Source organism: Cryptotermes secundus, unplaced genomic scaffold (assembly GCF_002891405.2).
Source record: "Cryptotermes secundus unplaced genomic scaffold, Csec_1.0 scaffold304, whole genome shotgun sequence".
Classification (NCBI taxonomy): Eukaryota; Metazoa; Arthropoda; class Insecta; order Blattodea; family Kalotermitidae; genus Cryptotermes; species Cryptotermes secundus.
The window spans coordinates 2,327,276-2,342,717 of record NW_019721521.1 but is presented as its reverse complement, the minus strand read 5'-3'; the positions used below and the strand labels follow the sequence as shown (position 1 = coordinate 2,342,717).

Sequence of the window (15,442 nt, the reverse complement as noted above, 5' to 3'; positions counted from 1 at the left end):
TCTTGCAGCCCGCGGTCGTATTCTTCCAGGACAGTCACGTCAGCAAGTAGAGAAAGTGAGGGTGGGCAGACACATCGAACTTTCCCACGATATCAGAGAAATTCAGGAATGAAAATGACGTTACATACGAGGTTGATGCATTTGTGCATGTTGTACTAAGCAAGGTATAAAAACAGTTGCTTTATGAGGAATTAGTTCGTACCATTGAATATTTGACGCAATAGACAAGGTGTCGCAGAAACCGATGTTGCTATAACCAAGTTTTACTGTAGTTACTTTATGATGAATCTGCTGGTCACGGTAGCCGAGCGGTCTAAGGCATCCACTGTCTTTGTTCGCTCGGAAGCCGGGATCGTGGGTTCGAATCCTACTAAGGCATGGATGTTTAATGTTTGTGTATGTGCATTTTTCTGTGTTTGTGTACAGGTAGAGACCTTGCAACGAGCTGATCACCCGCCCAAGGAGTCCTACCGAATGCTTAAGATCTAGTAAACCGAAGTGAATCGGAGAGTTTCATGGAGGTAGGCCTAGGCCCAAATTGGGGCTGTAGCGCCACAGAAAAAAATGATGAATCTATTGATACTGAGTAGTGGTGGCAACAGTATGTATTAATTGAAATGAAAGAAATTATGTGAAAAATATGAAGTGTGTCCTGATTTTTGCACCATTCTCTATGGTGGATCAATACAGATCCTTGAAATAAAGGAATGTCTACCAGTGAGAGTAATTAAGTACAATTAAAGAACCCAGTAATTCACAATTTATCAGTCTTGAAATCACCTCTGAGAAAAGGGCTAATAAAAACTGTTAACTTATGACAACAGACATATTTTCATTCTAACAGAGAAACATGATTTACAAAAGATTAAAAACTGTATTTTGGAGCATTCAGCTTTAATTCAATATAGATGTGATTTTTTCATATCCCCACTATGTTTTGATCAATCTCCTGTCAATTGCTGTGCCAAATGTGTCAGTATATAATGCTTTGCCTCATACTGCAATAGTGATATTTGGACAGTTCTCAAGTAATTATGAAGAGTGACTTCTTTATTACTGCAATTAAAGGCAATGACTTGTGAGCTACAATTAACCCTCACTGTTATTAGTACTCGAAAAAATGCTACACACAACCTGTATACATTAGTCATTTAAAACAACTGCAGAGCTCTGAACTTCAGGGTTGAGTCATATGAATAATACACGACAGCTTTCTGGCTGAGCAACTTTTAACAATTTTGAAATGCCTGATTCATTATACTGTCATGTGTTGAGTGACTACAGATGGGGTTTAGATTGGTAACCACGTTTACTGGATTCTGAACTCTCGGAAATGCAAGTAACTATAACAGTCTCACAGATCTACGTACTTAACAAATCACCAAAGCATGCACTAAGTCTCAGTCTTCTATGTCTTAACCAGTTTTCTGGTGACAGTTTCCAATGCCATAGCTTCCTAAGCATCTGTGTTCCATGGCTCCAGTCCTCACTCAATATTGCCTGTCTCACAACTGAACTAAACATTACCTGGTTACAGTCTTCTATTCTGCTGACTCAAGACTCCTGACTCTCAAGACTACATTTCACAAATCACTATCACACACAGACTAGTGTTTCCACTCATGGTCTTCACTGCACTCTGGGTAATGTCTTCCAACTCCTCAATGACTGGGATCTCTCTCACAACTAACTGGGTGTTGCTACTCAGCTGCTTACAACAATCGGGGCTCTCTGCCAGGGACAACTGTCTCAGACTGCCTGCCTCCAAACTTGAACTCTACTGGACTAACTCCCCCATTTCAAGACTCATGACTGACTGACTTGTCCCAATGGTCCTCGGGACCAACCCAACAGAAAACACCTTTTCTTGCAGTTGCTATGTTATAGTATGACATGACAGTTGTAACGGACCCACAGAAAACACCACTTCCCGGAGTGGCTTCATTATTGTGCGATGCCACCGCTGTCGCGGAGACGTGTTTGTTGTGCCATTCCCTAGCAAAATATGCCACAGTCCTATTATTTACTTTGTTTTGCTGCAGTTACAAATATATTGTACTTAACAATGCATGGAACTTATGTACACATGATCTTATGTCGGTTGGTACGTTTGCGATGTGAAATCATGGGCTCATTTATTAGTCAGTATGATTAACTGCTCATTTTCCCTCAATTTCACTTCAGACTTCTTTTGTATAGATTTTACAAGAAGCTGTAGTAAATGTAGGCTTAAATTAATATTCATGCACAAGAGTGTTCAGTGAATTGTTAAATAAGAAAAACATTTTAAACTTCACTAAATTAGGTGAATATCTTCAGGTATTGCTCCTATTTTTCTATATATATTGCCTGCTACTGAGAAAATTAAATGGTATAATTCTAACAAATTACAAAAAAAAAAAAGTTTACATTTCTGGAAACAAAAAAGAATATCTAGGTTAATTAACATATGTTAATTAACATATGCCATAATAGTATATTCTACATTCAGAACATTATGAGTCTCATTAATATATATCAGATATTTATAGTGAATAATTTACAAGTTCATGAACTGAACAAAGTGTGGAATCAGTATACATTAACAGCGTATGTTTTATATCATAACTTCCATCAGGAAGGAAAAGTCAGTTATGCTGTAATGTAGTTTTCTTTCACAATATGTGTTGCATTCACCTTATATATTCAATAAAATAATAAATACCAAATATGATATACAGGGTGACAGAATATAACAGATGATAAAGGGAAATTAATAAACAGAACAACACTTATGAGGAGGAGAGTACCTTCAATACTATTTCTTGATATCACATTTCAATACTTTAGTAATAGTAATACAGACTTGTTAATGCTGCTGTGGAATATTCAAATTACCTCATTCTAAGCCCTCAACATTTTTACTGTGGTGGCACCACAAGCAATTGAGTGTCATCATTGCTTGAGAGGTATGACAGTAGGCTTGTTGATGATGTGACACTCTCTCTACTCGGAGATTCTGAGATTGAAGTTGAACTAGATGAGAAGAGAGGAGAAGAATAATGTCCATCTCTAACCTCTGAGTCTTGTTGAAGGTCAATCAGGCATGTATCATACAATTCAACAGAAGTAGGAAGATCTCTCTGTTCTCTAGATATCATACTAAGTGCTGTGCTTGTAGATACAGATTTGTTTTCATTTGTACCACGACCAGACACAATCATGGATTCTCGCTGCTGTGCAGCTAAGGAAGTTTCCCTGGTAGATGCAATGGGAATGGATGGAGTATGAATCAAACTATGCAATGGAGGAAAGTCTGAATAATGTGATGGTCTCTGCCTAGAGTTAGCTGCTCCTGGCAATGCTAGATCAGCTTCTGTAGGAGAGACACCACTTCCAATTGAATTCCTCTGTGATCTTCTCCGCCCACTTGAACATCTTCGAGATGATTGTCTGCTACTATGATGGTGTCGTGTGTTTGGGGTGTGATGTTCTGATGCCGCAAGGGTAAATGCCCGACAGTTACCTGATGGAGCAACACACTGTAGTTGCTGACACTCACCCACTGCAACTGTGTAAGCAGGTGGAGGCTCACGGTGGAAGAAATCATCTGGATGAGGAACTGACCTCAGGCCATTAGGAATATGACTGACTTCATCATGATGGATCCTATAACTGTTAGATACAGACAGGCGAAGGCTGTACAGGCGACACATGCAACCGACTGCAATGACCAGCAGTAAGCCACAGATCAGTGAACCTATGATGGCCGCTGTGATGATGGACAGCTGTGAAGTAAACAGACACTATAATGGAAGACCCATGGAGCTTTATGTAGTGTTTTGTAATTTACCATCTTACATGCTCTGAACTGCAATACCATTATTGCAATTCATTGCCACCATCATAAATCTTATGAACTAACAGAAATTCCAGCAAACCCATGCCATTCTAAAAGATTACTTCAGTCCTATAAACAATTATTATGAACCCCTGTAAAAATTTGTTTTGGCTAGGTACATTACACATATGCTGTCAGTTATCAGACAGGACGTTGTAAACAGAATTAAAATACTGTATGGCATTTTGACATTATATATGTATTCCAAGTAAACTAGACCAACACATATAGGTTCAAAAACAATCCTATAGAACAATAAAAAAACAATCCTATAGAACAATAAAAATAAGATTTATTTAAATTAGGGCTCCAGAAATACAGCTTAAATTAGGAAGTCATTTAAAATCCACTTATCCACAGTCTCAATACAAATATTTTTAAACTTGCATTTATTATTAAAAGGCAAAGCTAGCCCTGTAACAGGCCATGGAGGCCCATAAGGTTGACATGTCAAGGCTCCAAATTTTCTAGACAATCAGCTCACAGATGGTAGTGAGCTTACGCACATTTATTTGTTCATGTTGTGTATACTTATCATGGATGCCTATTCAATCTGTTAAACTCCTTCATCTGTACTTACAAGCAGCCCTTCAAATAAATTGTGATAAATGAAAAATTGCTGACCACATACTTCTTTCGAATAAATATAAATTTTTGATGAAAATGAAACATTAGTTACCAGTCTGTTATTTAGAAGAACTTCACTGTTCAGCTTGTTTATGTCCAGTTCATAGTCATTCTGATGTGAGTGTAGTACCTTGTATTTCTGAATTTAAGGATGGCACAGAAGAATATAGCAAACACTTGTAGAGTTACAGGATTTCTTCATTTTGGGTTAGGTTTTTATGCTCCCAGCTCAGTTCTATCATTCTACCATATAAAAAATCTGAGTTCAAGATTTTCATTTACTTAGGATTAAAATTTTCCTAATCAACAATCCAGTCACCCTACCTTTTCGGATATATCTGTCACATACGGGAAAACTTTAAATGGGGACTTCACTGTAATCAGTAATTCAAAATTTGACATATTTTCACCTTAACACAACTTTGTTCATCACTGCTGTCACTGCAGTCTGCTTCATCAGAGTTATCTCCACAATTCTGTACTGCATTGCAATGTTCTGAAGGTGTGTAACAACCATCACCATTAGCACAGGCAATTTTACCATCACAGCTCTCTTCTGCAATAATGCACAAAAATGACATCACAGTATTATGGAAGCAGTAATAAAACTAATCCAAAACAAGATGGGTGATGTTGCAGACAGGACTGATTTGTCTCAAGATAGGGATCAATGGTGGGTTCCTGTGAACACTGTAATGAACCTTCAGTTTTCATGGAAGGTGGGAAATTTCTCAACTGCTCAAGAACTCTGTTCCAAGGGATTAAATAACAAAGAGCTTTCATCCTAGGTTTTTCAAAATAGTTTTATGGAATTTCTTTTATCTTTAATTAAGGTAAGCTGCAAATATATTGAATAAGCAGTTGTGGAGCGCCAACAAGGGGTGGACCTCCAGGTTGGGGGTTGGGCGTGAGGCTAAGAACTCCTCACTGTAAAGAATAAGCTTGTTACAAAAATTTGCAAGACACCCCAGACCTGGATGGATTCCTTGGATAAACGACCTAAGTGAAGATCTGGCTCAGGATAGGGACCAGTGGAGGGCTCTTGTGAACACAGTAATGAACCTTCGGGTTCCATAAAATGCTGGGAAGTTCTTGAGTAGCTGCACAAATGGCAGCTTTTCAAGAAGGGCTCAGCTCCATGAATGAGTGAGTGAGTCGATTAAGTGCACTTTATGGTTTAACACTTCATATTATTAATTTTATTACCATAACTACTAATGCACCGATTTCATTGAAGGTTATAGGCATTGTATCTGTGACTTTCAAAACCACATTCTTCCCCAGACATTTGATTTCCTAATTCTGACCCTCATTTTTGGACTCCTCAGTTAAGGTCATAGCATTAAAGGATGTAAAACAGCTTGTGATGAGGATCTCTTTTACAGACTGCACCACACCACATTATCATTTGATATGCCAATTCTAGTAGTAAAAATTTTAGATACCATACAAAACAATTCAGAAGAAGTACAACATACACATCACCTTTCAAAGAAAAAATGTTTGGAGTAGAAGCACGTACGATATTTAAACAGACACAGTAACTCATAATTATAGTAATGAGAATGATTTATGAAAAAGTGGTGATTACTAAATTAAAACTATAGAACACACATACATGCACTAGAGAACACTGAAAATGTTGTTCACAATGTTTATTTTAACATAATTTTTCACACAGAAAGTGGTGTAAGTTGCACTAACATTTCCCCAAACATAAAAGAAAAAATCACAATATAATAAGTATAAAGCAATATAAGAAAACGTTCAGGATCAAACTGTAACACATTAAAAACTAAGCTAACATAAGATTTTAATTAGCAAATTCACACAGGGCTGAACATTCATCAGACTTCCTTTCAGCCTACCAATTTTGGCCTAAAGGGAGTGTTTCTTTATGTATATTAATAATACTGATATTTCATTGAAGTTTTCTTTTGTATGCTGCCTAAATTGATTTCTATCAGTACATAAATATTGAGATAGCTCTTTACTAATTCTGTAATAAATTACAAAAACAAATGCTTAACTCTGTATCGAACTGCAAATGTATAGTCCAGAAGTAAAGTTACATCACAGAAAATCAATACAAAGTCCGTCGAGTGTACACAGTGCAGTACACAACACACAACGCACAGCAATAATCCAACTACAAGCCAATGCAACCTCAAGACATCTCCCAACATCGGGATAAATTAAGAAGCAGCCTAACATTTTTATATTTTACTTCAAAAGTCTTAAACTTTTAAATATTTTAATAGTGATGTTTTAACGCGAGGGCAACTTCGGATTGAATGCGAAGGTTGAACGTGCATTCTGTACGTGCATTCAGTACTCCAAGCTAGTGTTGTGCTTTTACACATCGACATTTGTAGCAGTGCCCACACAGCATATATACTGTGTACAGTTAAACAACGCCAGTGTTTTCTTGTTAGTACCATGTGCCTCTGAAGATGGTTTTACTAAAACCGAAACATGTAAGGCAAGAGTGAGAAAGAAGTGACATAAAAAACATTGTTACACTCGACGGACTTTGTATTGATTTTATGTATAATAGTGTAACGGACCAAAAATGAAACAATTCAAAATTACATCACAGGTTTCTGACCAGGGATATTAATTGACAATACATACAAAATGACATCTTACAAACTTACCACATGTCATTTCATCAGAATAATCACTGCAATCTGCTTTATCATCACAGAGTTGATGAACTTTGTAGCATCCTTCACCTGAACGACATGCATATTCATCTGGACGACACCTGCTACAGCCCCTTTCATCTAAACCTGACATACAGTTCATTTCTCCATTACAACGTTCAGTCACATTGTTGAAACAACGTGCCTCTTGATCCATGCATGGAATTTCATCTGGACCAGAGCATGGTGATACTGTAATCATGTAATATTTATTTCCTAAGTAGAGTCTGAACATATCACACAGAATATTTAAATGTTGCACACATATAGTAGGTGGAGCCAGAACAGTCTGTATAGCAACTGGCTACGGGCTGGACAACCAAGGGGTCAGAGTTTGAGTCCTGGTAGGATCAATAATTTTCTCTCCTCCACATTGTCCAGACCGGCTCTGGGGTCCACCCAACCTCATATCCAATGAATACTGGGGGCTTTTTCCTCTGGGGATAAAGCGGCAGGGGCATGAAGCTGACCACTCACCTCCAGTTAGTGCTGAGGTCAAGAAAGTGTGGATCTATACATCTACTCCCCCATATGCCTTCATGGTGTAGTGCTTAATTAGTTAAGCACAGAGACAACTTGACCTTTTTACCTTTTACACATATACTGGATAGACATTTTTATGCAGTGTATAGCACCATGTTGGATCGTGTATCTAAGTCAATGGGATTCCAGTTGTGAACACTTCTGAATCAATCAAAAATAAGAACACATAAAGACTAACATACTGTACAGTGTATATAAACTATGATCATTGAAAACACAAGCTCTCCCAATTTATGTGACAGATGTATTCCAAAAAAAAAAAAATGTTGCAGAGGGTGAAATTGCATAAGGTAAAGTCAAAGTTGTCCCTGAGCTTAATCAATTGTACATCACACCACAAAGACATATGGAGGAGTGAAGGTATTCTTGACCTTAGCACTAAATGAAGGTGAGAGATCAGCTTCACCTTCCTGGCAACTTTATCCCATGGAAAGGAGCTCCCGGTAAGCACTGGAGGGAAGGTTGAGTGAGCTCCAGAGCCAGTCTGGATGCTACAAAGAGAAAAATCTCTTGCCCCTGCCAGGAATTGAACCCTGGCTGTCCAGCAAGTACCCTGTCATTATACCAAGTGAGCTACCCTGCTCCTTTTATTTTCCATAAGTGGAGCAGTAGCTCAAAATAAACTACAGCTGCTCCCCTTCAACACCCTTCCCATTTTATTCATAATCAATCATTCCTCGGCTGATGCTTCTTAACCATGGCAGTTGATACTGCATTGTAAAAAAAGGAATAAACAAAGAAATAATGGTGAAGCTTGAAAACATAGCTAATATGAGTATACTCAAGTACAATTCCATGGCAAGAATGGATTTAAGCTTAGAAGAGTGGATTTATATTACTTAAAATTATAGGTTCTGCAGCGTATACTCAAAATCACATCATAACATCCAATATGAAAAAAATATAGGTTTCAAGCTCTTCTAAAACAACACTGTTCATTAAAATTACAACAGAGAGATACCTAATATAACTGTATAATTAAGTTGAAATCCTCTTCCTCCTCTGACAACCTTTGATGTATGGAACTTAATGTTTGTCTTGACTTGGGACACTGAAACAACTGATGGAGGTGGGTTCATGCCACAGTACTGTTTTGTATCCCCTCCTCCACTCCGTGGTAAGGACAACCAAGTGTGGGTACAACATGGAGGATGTCGACAGTTTACATCTTCTTCAATATCAAAGTCTATCACACTGAAAATGAAGCCATTAGGCACCTTAGTAGTGTAAATAACTGAATATGTTAGGTCTAAACCTGGTTAAAATGTTAGAACTTGACATTTAAGAACATACCATATGTCTATCCCATGTCATTGAACACTTTCATCAAACATTTAAATGTTCAGTATAAGCTCAATTTATACTGTATTGCAAATGTTTTTCTTACTGAGGACAACAAAGAGTGAAAAAAAAGGGGGGGGGGAATAGATGTACTGCACCTCAATGCTACAATGTACAGTTCTCAAGTGCAGCCACATGTAACTTCTCAGGTAGCCCCTCCACCTATTTTCATCTCTAGTAAGCTCTTTTTGTCATCATTCAAAACCATTTTCCAGTCATGAGATAAATTTTCTTCATATCTTCTGTAAAGTCACTGACCAGTTTTAACACTGGTGTTGTGGGTCTGTGCTAAACAGCTGCAACCCTTCATCTGCCACTTTTAAAAATCGGCTGTGATTTTGATATTTTTTGTTTGCAGTGTTTGCACACCAGGAAGTTCTTGCAAATGAATCAGTAGTTGACACAGTGGAAGATACTGAATCTATCATGAAGATGACAGATTCCTTTAAAACAAGAAGTGTATTAAAATAAGCGGTCTGATTTATCACGTGACACCAATGACCAAAAAAATAACATAACCTACTTTTTAGCTATAATACAATTCAGTGACTGAGTTTTGACAAGTTTCCAGCACTTCTGAAAATTGTATGACAGTGTGCTGACTGCTTTGCAATCAGTAAACATTCTATTCAAACAGTTAAAACATAACACCATATACTGCTGTATTTTCTATTTAAGAAATTACCTGTTAACAGTGAAAGCTGTAAATCATCAGCTATATTATCCATGCCAAACTATGATATATTAAACATCACTGAAACACTTAGGTATACAGTAACAAATATAGTTCTCCAAGAGACAGAAGAGAAAAAGATTTAACAAATTTTTCACCTCTTGATCAAATTGTTACATTCTCACCTCTGGCCGTTCATAGTAATGTTGTGCAAAAAGTGATCAACTTTCTCAAAAAACAGTACAATGAACTCAAAGACAGGTTAATGGAACGAATTTTTTTCAATAAGATGGATTTATTATCTTTAAAATCTACCAAATACAATCCGGAAACTTCCTAAGAAACTGAACCACGCCTTTCTTCTTTTCTGTCACTGAGATCTCTTACTTGGGCTGATATTAGGTATTTGCCGATAACCGAGACGAAGATCTGAACTACATTTTTTTGTGAGGTGCTACGGTAGAGGACTTCTGGTGTGACTTGTACCTAATTCAGATTGCTACAGCTTCTTGCTCATGGGGCCTTTTTAATTTTAATTGTTTTCAACAACTGTAATTTGTGAATGTGCAGTCAGTGCTCTATCTTCCTTGGAAACCAAGAACTGCAACATATCAGATAAGTCTTCAGGCAGCTCTTTGTTTTGCTGTGGAATAATGTCCAGTGAGCACATGCCCACCTAGTAAGCAGCTACACTCCTCACACTTGCTTAAAATTCTCAATTAATAACAATCTACGTCACAGGATTTGTTTTATGTGTAAAAAGCTATATGTTTTAAGACTTTTAAATTATGTGGCCACAGAACATGTTTCTAACTTTTAAACATTGGCAGCCATGGGTAATTCTTGCTTGAGAACCACAGCTCTAAAATATTTTAGATCTGGAAACAAATATCATGATTAAATATATCTGAAACTCTGAAAACTTCATACAAAGCAAAATGGTAGTCAAATTTAATTTAATAGGTGAAATATTTATATGAGGGTATTTAAGAATTGCACAAACAACCTGAACAACCGCACCAATTTTCCTGAAGAGAGTAAGTAAAAAAAAAGTAAAGCTATCCCTGTAACAGGCCGTGAAGGCTCAAAGATGGCGGTAAGGTTGTCAGCCTTATGCGCCAGCCGTGCTTTACTCCCCAGGAAAATTATTTATTTAATTCCTGGTACTCATTTCTGTTTGAGGCTGAGTGAACCCCAGGGCCACAGTGCTACCACGTGCCCCTCCTAAAGAGAGTAGTTTGTATAAAAATATGTATTAAAATTATGGACCATATTCAGTGGGTCCCTTGTCACCACAGTATGATGTGTCCTCAGGTTATGGATGGGGGAGATGGCCTCCAGCTATGGAGGGTGGGTGCAAATATACTGAAAAAGCAGTCACAGACAGCCCTCAAGGGGTGGTCCTCCAGCTTGGGCAAGAGGCTAATAACTCCTTACCATAAAAAAAAATAGTTCATTAAAAATATTACAAAGGGCCTCAGAAACACTTGTGGACACTGTAATTAACCTTCGGATTCCATAAAGTGCTGGGAAATTCTTGAGTAGCTGCACAACTGGCAGCTTCTCAAGAAAGACTCAGCTCCATGGAGTGACATAGTTAGGTAATTGCTTTATTAAAATTATGGAAGGTGTATGCTGCAATTGCATACACAGAGCTTTCAACAAAATTCTTTACAATACACACAGGTTCTGACAATTAGGTTCTGGGCTGAATCTGAGTTTTCTGTTCTCATTCCAGTGCCATTACTGAGTTAGCTGGTAGTTCTTGTCACCAAAATAAAACTTAAACCTAGGCTCTTTCAGATGCAGGACAAGTGCTAGATACTCAGATGTGACACTGAATAATAATGTCCTTACATACCAACCTTTACTAAACTCAACAAAGTAAATGTTAAGAGATGGATGGCATTATATGCATGTATAAATATCACCCAACATCCATGAAAATAATAAAGCAGTATAACAAGCCAGAAAGATAATAAATTAAAAATTCAACATTAAAGTTATTACAGAATAAACTCTTACCAAAAATAGACAATGAAGAATCTTGTACACATCTTACTACTTGTTTCATAGTTTCAGCCATTATTTATTTTACCAGAACAGTCAGCCAGGTAAACATAATGTCAATTACCTTATTTTTACTACAGTTTCTGGAGGTGCATTTATGATCCATGTACAGCTGGTGTGATCTGGGTACACCATTGGATAATTTGGACTGTTTATTATGCCACTAAGATCATTCAGTTCGGTTGGATTACAAATTTCAGATTGATGGGAATATTTTGATGCTAATGCCGTGCCAATATATACTGGAAAGATAAGAACAAAATTTCATGTACTGCAAGATACAAAATCAAATAACTTATGTCCTAAGGCAAAAAAGATAAAGCTATTCCTGTGCTTAAATAATTAAGCACTATGCCATGAAGATGTTTTGGAGAGTGGAGGTACAGCTTCACCATTCTTGTACTCAGCACCAGATGAAAGTGAGTGGTCAGCTTCATTCCCCAGTTGCTTTCTCCATGGGACAAGATCTCCCCAGTACCCACTGGACAGGAGACTGGGTGGGCCCGAGTATTGGTCTGGATGCTGCAGAGTAGAGACAAAGATCTTGCTCCTGCTGGCAATGAACTCCAACCGTCCAACCCGTAGCCTGTGGCCATACAGACTAACCTATCTCAGCTCGCCATTTATGTCCTAAGACAGTACTAAGTTTGATTACATATACATAGGTCATACCGAAAGTCATGAGCAACTTTTTTTTGCATGCAACCCGGGAACAGCAGAAGAAAGAGAGTAGGGTGGTAGGTGGAACCAGGTGTTGTGTTAACCTTGAGTGTCACGTGACGTCAATAGCTTGCATCACGTAACCAGTATCACTCCTAACAAACTGGCCAATGATATGTCATTTTGCCAGCATGCTGTCATCGAATTTCTTGTGAAAGAGGAAATCCCTGCTGCAGAAATTCACCAGACTTCAGCGTGCTTATGGGTGCAAGCAGTGTTCAAAGATGGATGAAACATTTTAAAGATGGGAACACCAGCATCGAAGATGAGCCTCGTGGAGCAGTCGTCCTCGAACAGCCTCAACTAAACACAACAAGGAAAGAGTGGATGAGATCATTCAAGATGACAGGCGTGTGACTGTGGACACAATAGCCTGAAAACTTGGAACAGGGCACAGTATAGTACAGGAGATGATTGAAAGCTTGGGCTATAGGAAAGTTTGTGCTCGTTGGGTCCCGCAGTTATTGACCAAAGACCACAAAGGTCAGCGAAAAGCCATCACCTCAGAACTGCTGCAGAGATATCAATATGAAGGCGATGATTTTTTGCTCTGTATTGTGACAGGTGACAAAAGCTGGTTTCACCATTTCAAGCCTGAAACGAAACGGCAGAGTATGAAATGGCACCATTTGCATTCTCCATCAAAAAAGGAGGCAAAGACAGTACCATCAGCTGCAAAGATGATGATGGGCACAGTCTTCTGAGATGCAGAGGGGTTTATTCTGGCCAAATTCCTGGAACCTGGGCAAACCATCAATGCTGCTCGTTATGTCCAGACGCTGCACAAGCTCCATCGTGCATTGTGTGATAAACGTCCGGGACGAAACATCATCATCCTGCATGACAACGCTCGCCCCCACACCGCTCGCCTCACATTGGAAGCAATTGCAAAGATGGGGTGGGATGTTCTTCCACACCTCTCCTATAGCCCTGATCTGGCACCCTCCAACTACCATTTTTTCGGATTTGTGAAGGATCAGCTGCGTGGACAACGTTTTGAGACAAAGGAGGCGATTCAGAAAGCAGTGTGTCAGTGTCTTCGGATGGCTGGAATGGAATTTTACAGAAGGGGAATTTTCAAACTCCCAGAAAGCTGGGAGAAATGTGTACAAAGAAGTGGCAATTATGTGGAAAAATAAAGAAAGGTCTGTAGATTGAGGTGGTGTATTTGGTTTGTCAATAAGAAAGCATGTTACTTTACAAAAAATTGTTGCTCATGACTTTCAGTACGACCCTCGTATACTGTTTTTATATTTTACCTGAAGAAAGATATGCCATCATCAAAATACAGTCCATACTTCCAATGGGTAGAAACTGTTTGTCTTTGGGTAGTGCAGTCATTAGGGACTGTTTATGCTGCAAAAGAAAAATGGAATATATTAAATACTGATGCACATTAAAGTTTTGAGTTTTTGTGATATCAATGACATGATATATTTCAAGGTTTAAGTCCACACGTGTCTAAGTATCAAATCTTTACAGAAATGTCATGGTATTTACGACCAACATAAAGATCTTCAATATCAGCATATGAAATGGAGAGAACTCATTTGCTGATAGATGTGGACCATGATTCTAATGCAGATATCATGTTGTGGAAATCACTAATTGATCTTCGTTTATTTTTGTACTATGTTCAAACATCTTTAAGCCCAATATTAATTTTTACTTCATAAAGTTGTTTCAACTGGGCAAGTTATACACATAGGTCCAGAAGTCCTACAACCTATATAACCATCATACAATTATTATAGAAAAACACAAAATATGTGTTCAAGTATATGGCAACACTGTAACATGAAAACACTGTCACTTAAAAAGGCTTGAAAACCTATAATGTATTAAGGAATGCAACAACATTACACAGTATATGGTGAGAATCTCCAAGAATGTGCCATGAAGATAAAATGTATAATGGCTGTTGTCATCTTCATCATCATCATCATCATCATAATGTAGGCATTCTACCAGGAAATGTAAAATGATAACAAGTATACAAAACTGCAGAAATATGTGCCATGTCACCACACAATAAATGTCCTTGTATACACAAAGCGTGACCAATCCAAAAGCATTGTACTTTCTCATATTATCATACTGTGCATCACTTCTATAGCAAACGCTTTCATCACACAATATAAAAGCCCATAATCATTTTCAGTGTATAAAATCATAATACTATACGTTACTACTGGGGCCTGTGCTGCTTATCACTAAACTCTATCCCATTTCATGAGTATCAGTTTTCATTTTTGCACACATATTCACATGTGGTGAACGGGTATCTTGAACCACCCAGTAAAATTTTAACGTATTACCCAATCACGAAGTTAATTACAGCCAAACGTGCCCTTTCATTTATATTTTATGGGTAATAAACAGGCTATAACAGCAAATTATACATTAAGTCAATGCTTAAGCAACATCATTATGACATTCATCCAACAATCATGTTAAGTCTTCACAAATTACAAAGAATAAGGACCAGTAACACAAGGCTGTCTGTACACATGTAAACGACGTTATTATTTAAAGAGAACTGCCCTCAGTGTTCTTATACCCAAAGTGACATACAATATTGGCACATCCTTCTCCAAAGAGCAAATCATTCTGATAATTTGTAATAGTTGTTTAGAACATAAGTTTAATATTTCCTCCAATGATGACTTACGTTTTACTAAGTTGATACATCAAGACATTTTCTTGTGCATAACATATTAGTCATAAAACCGTAGCAGACCTCACTCATTCAATACCATTTTTTCCTGCTTCTCCTTTCCCTTTACCGCCTTCCTAACCTTGTACCGTTCAACTTAATGCCAGTACACGAGTTTCAAGAATAGAACGTAGAGAAACTTTCTTGTGATTTTATGGGGAAAAGCA

General features: G+C 37.8%; 1 protein-coding gene across 1 annotated transcript; it reads right to left on the bottom strand.

Moving 5' to 3' along the window:
* Nucleotides 1-493: 493 nt before the first annotated feature.
* Nucleotides 494-15,373, bottom strand: LOC111875457 (low-density lipoprotein receptor-related protein 12). Its single transcript, XM_023871720.2, has 7 exons — nt 15,231-15,373; nt 13,819-13,915; nt 11,904-12,081; nt 8,717-8,949; nt 7,165-7,404; nt 4,918-5,063; nt 494-3,767 (listed from the first exon to the last, which is right to left on the bottom strand). The coding sequence occupies exons 2-7, from the start codon at nt 13,898-13,900 to the stop codon at nt 2,901-2,903; spliced, it is 1,746 nt and encodes a 581-aa protein (XP_023727488.1). The 5' UTR covers nt 13,901-13,915; nt 15,231-15,373; the 3' UTR covers nt 494-2,900.
* Nucleotides 15,374-15,442: the final 69 nt, after the last annotated feature.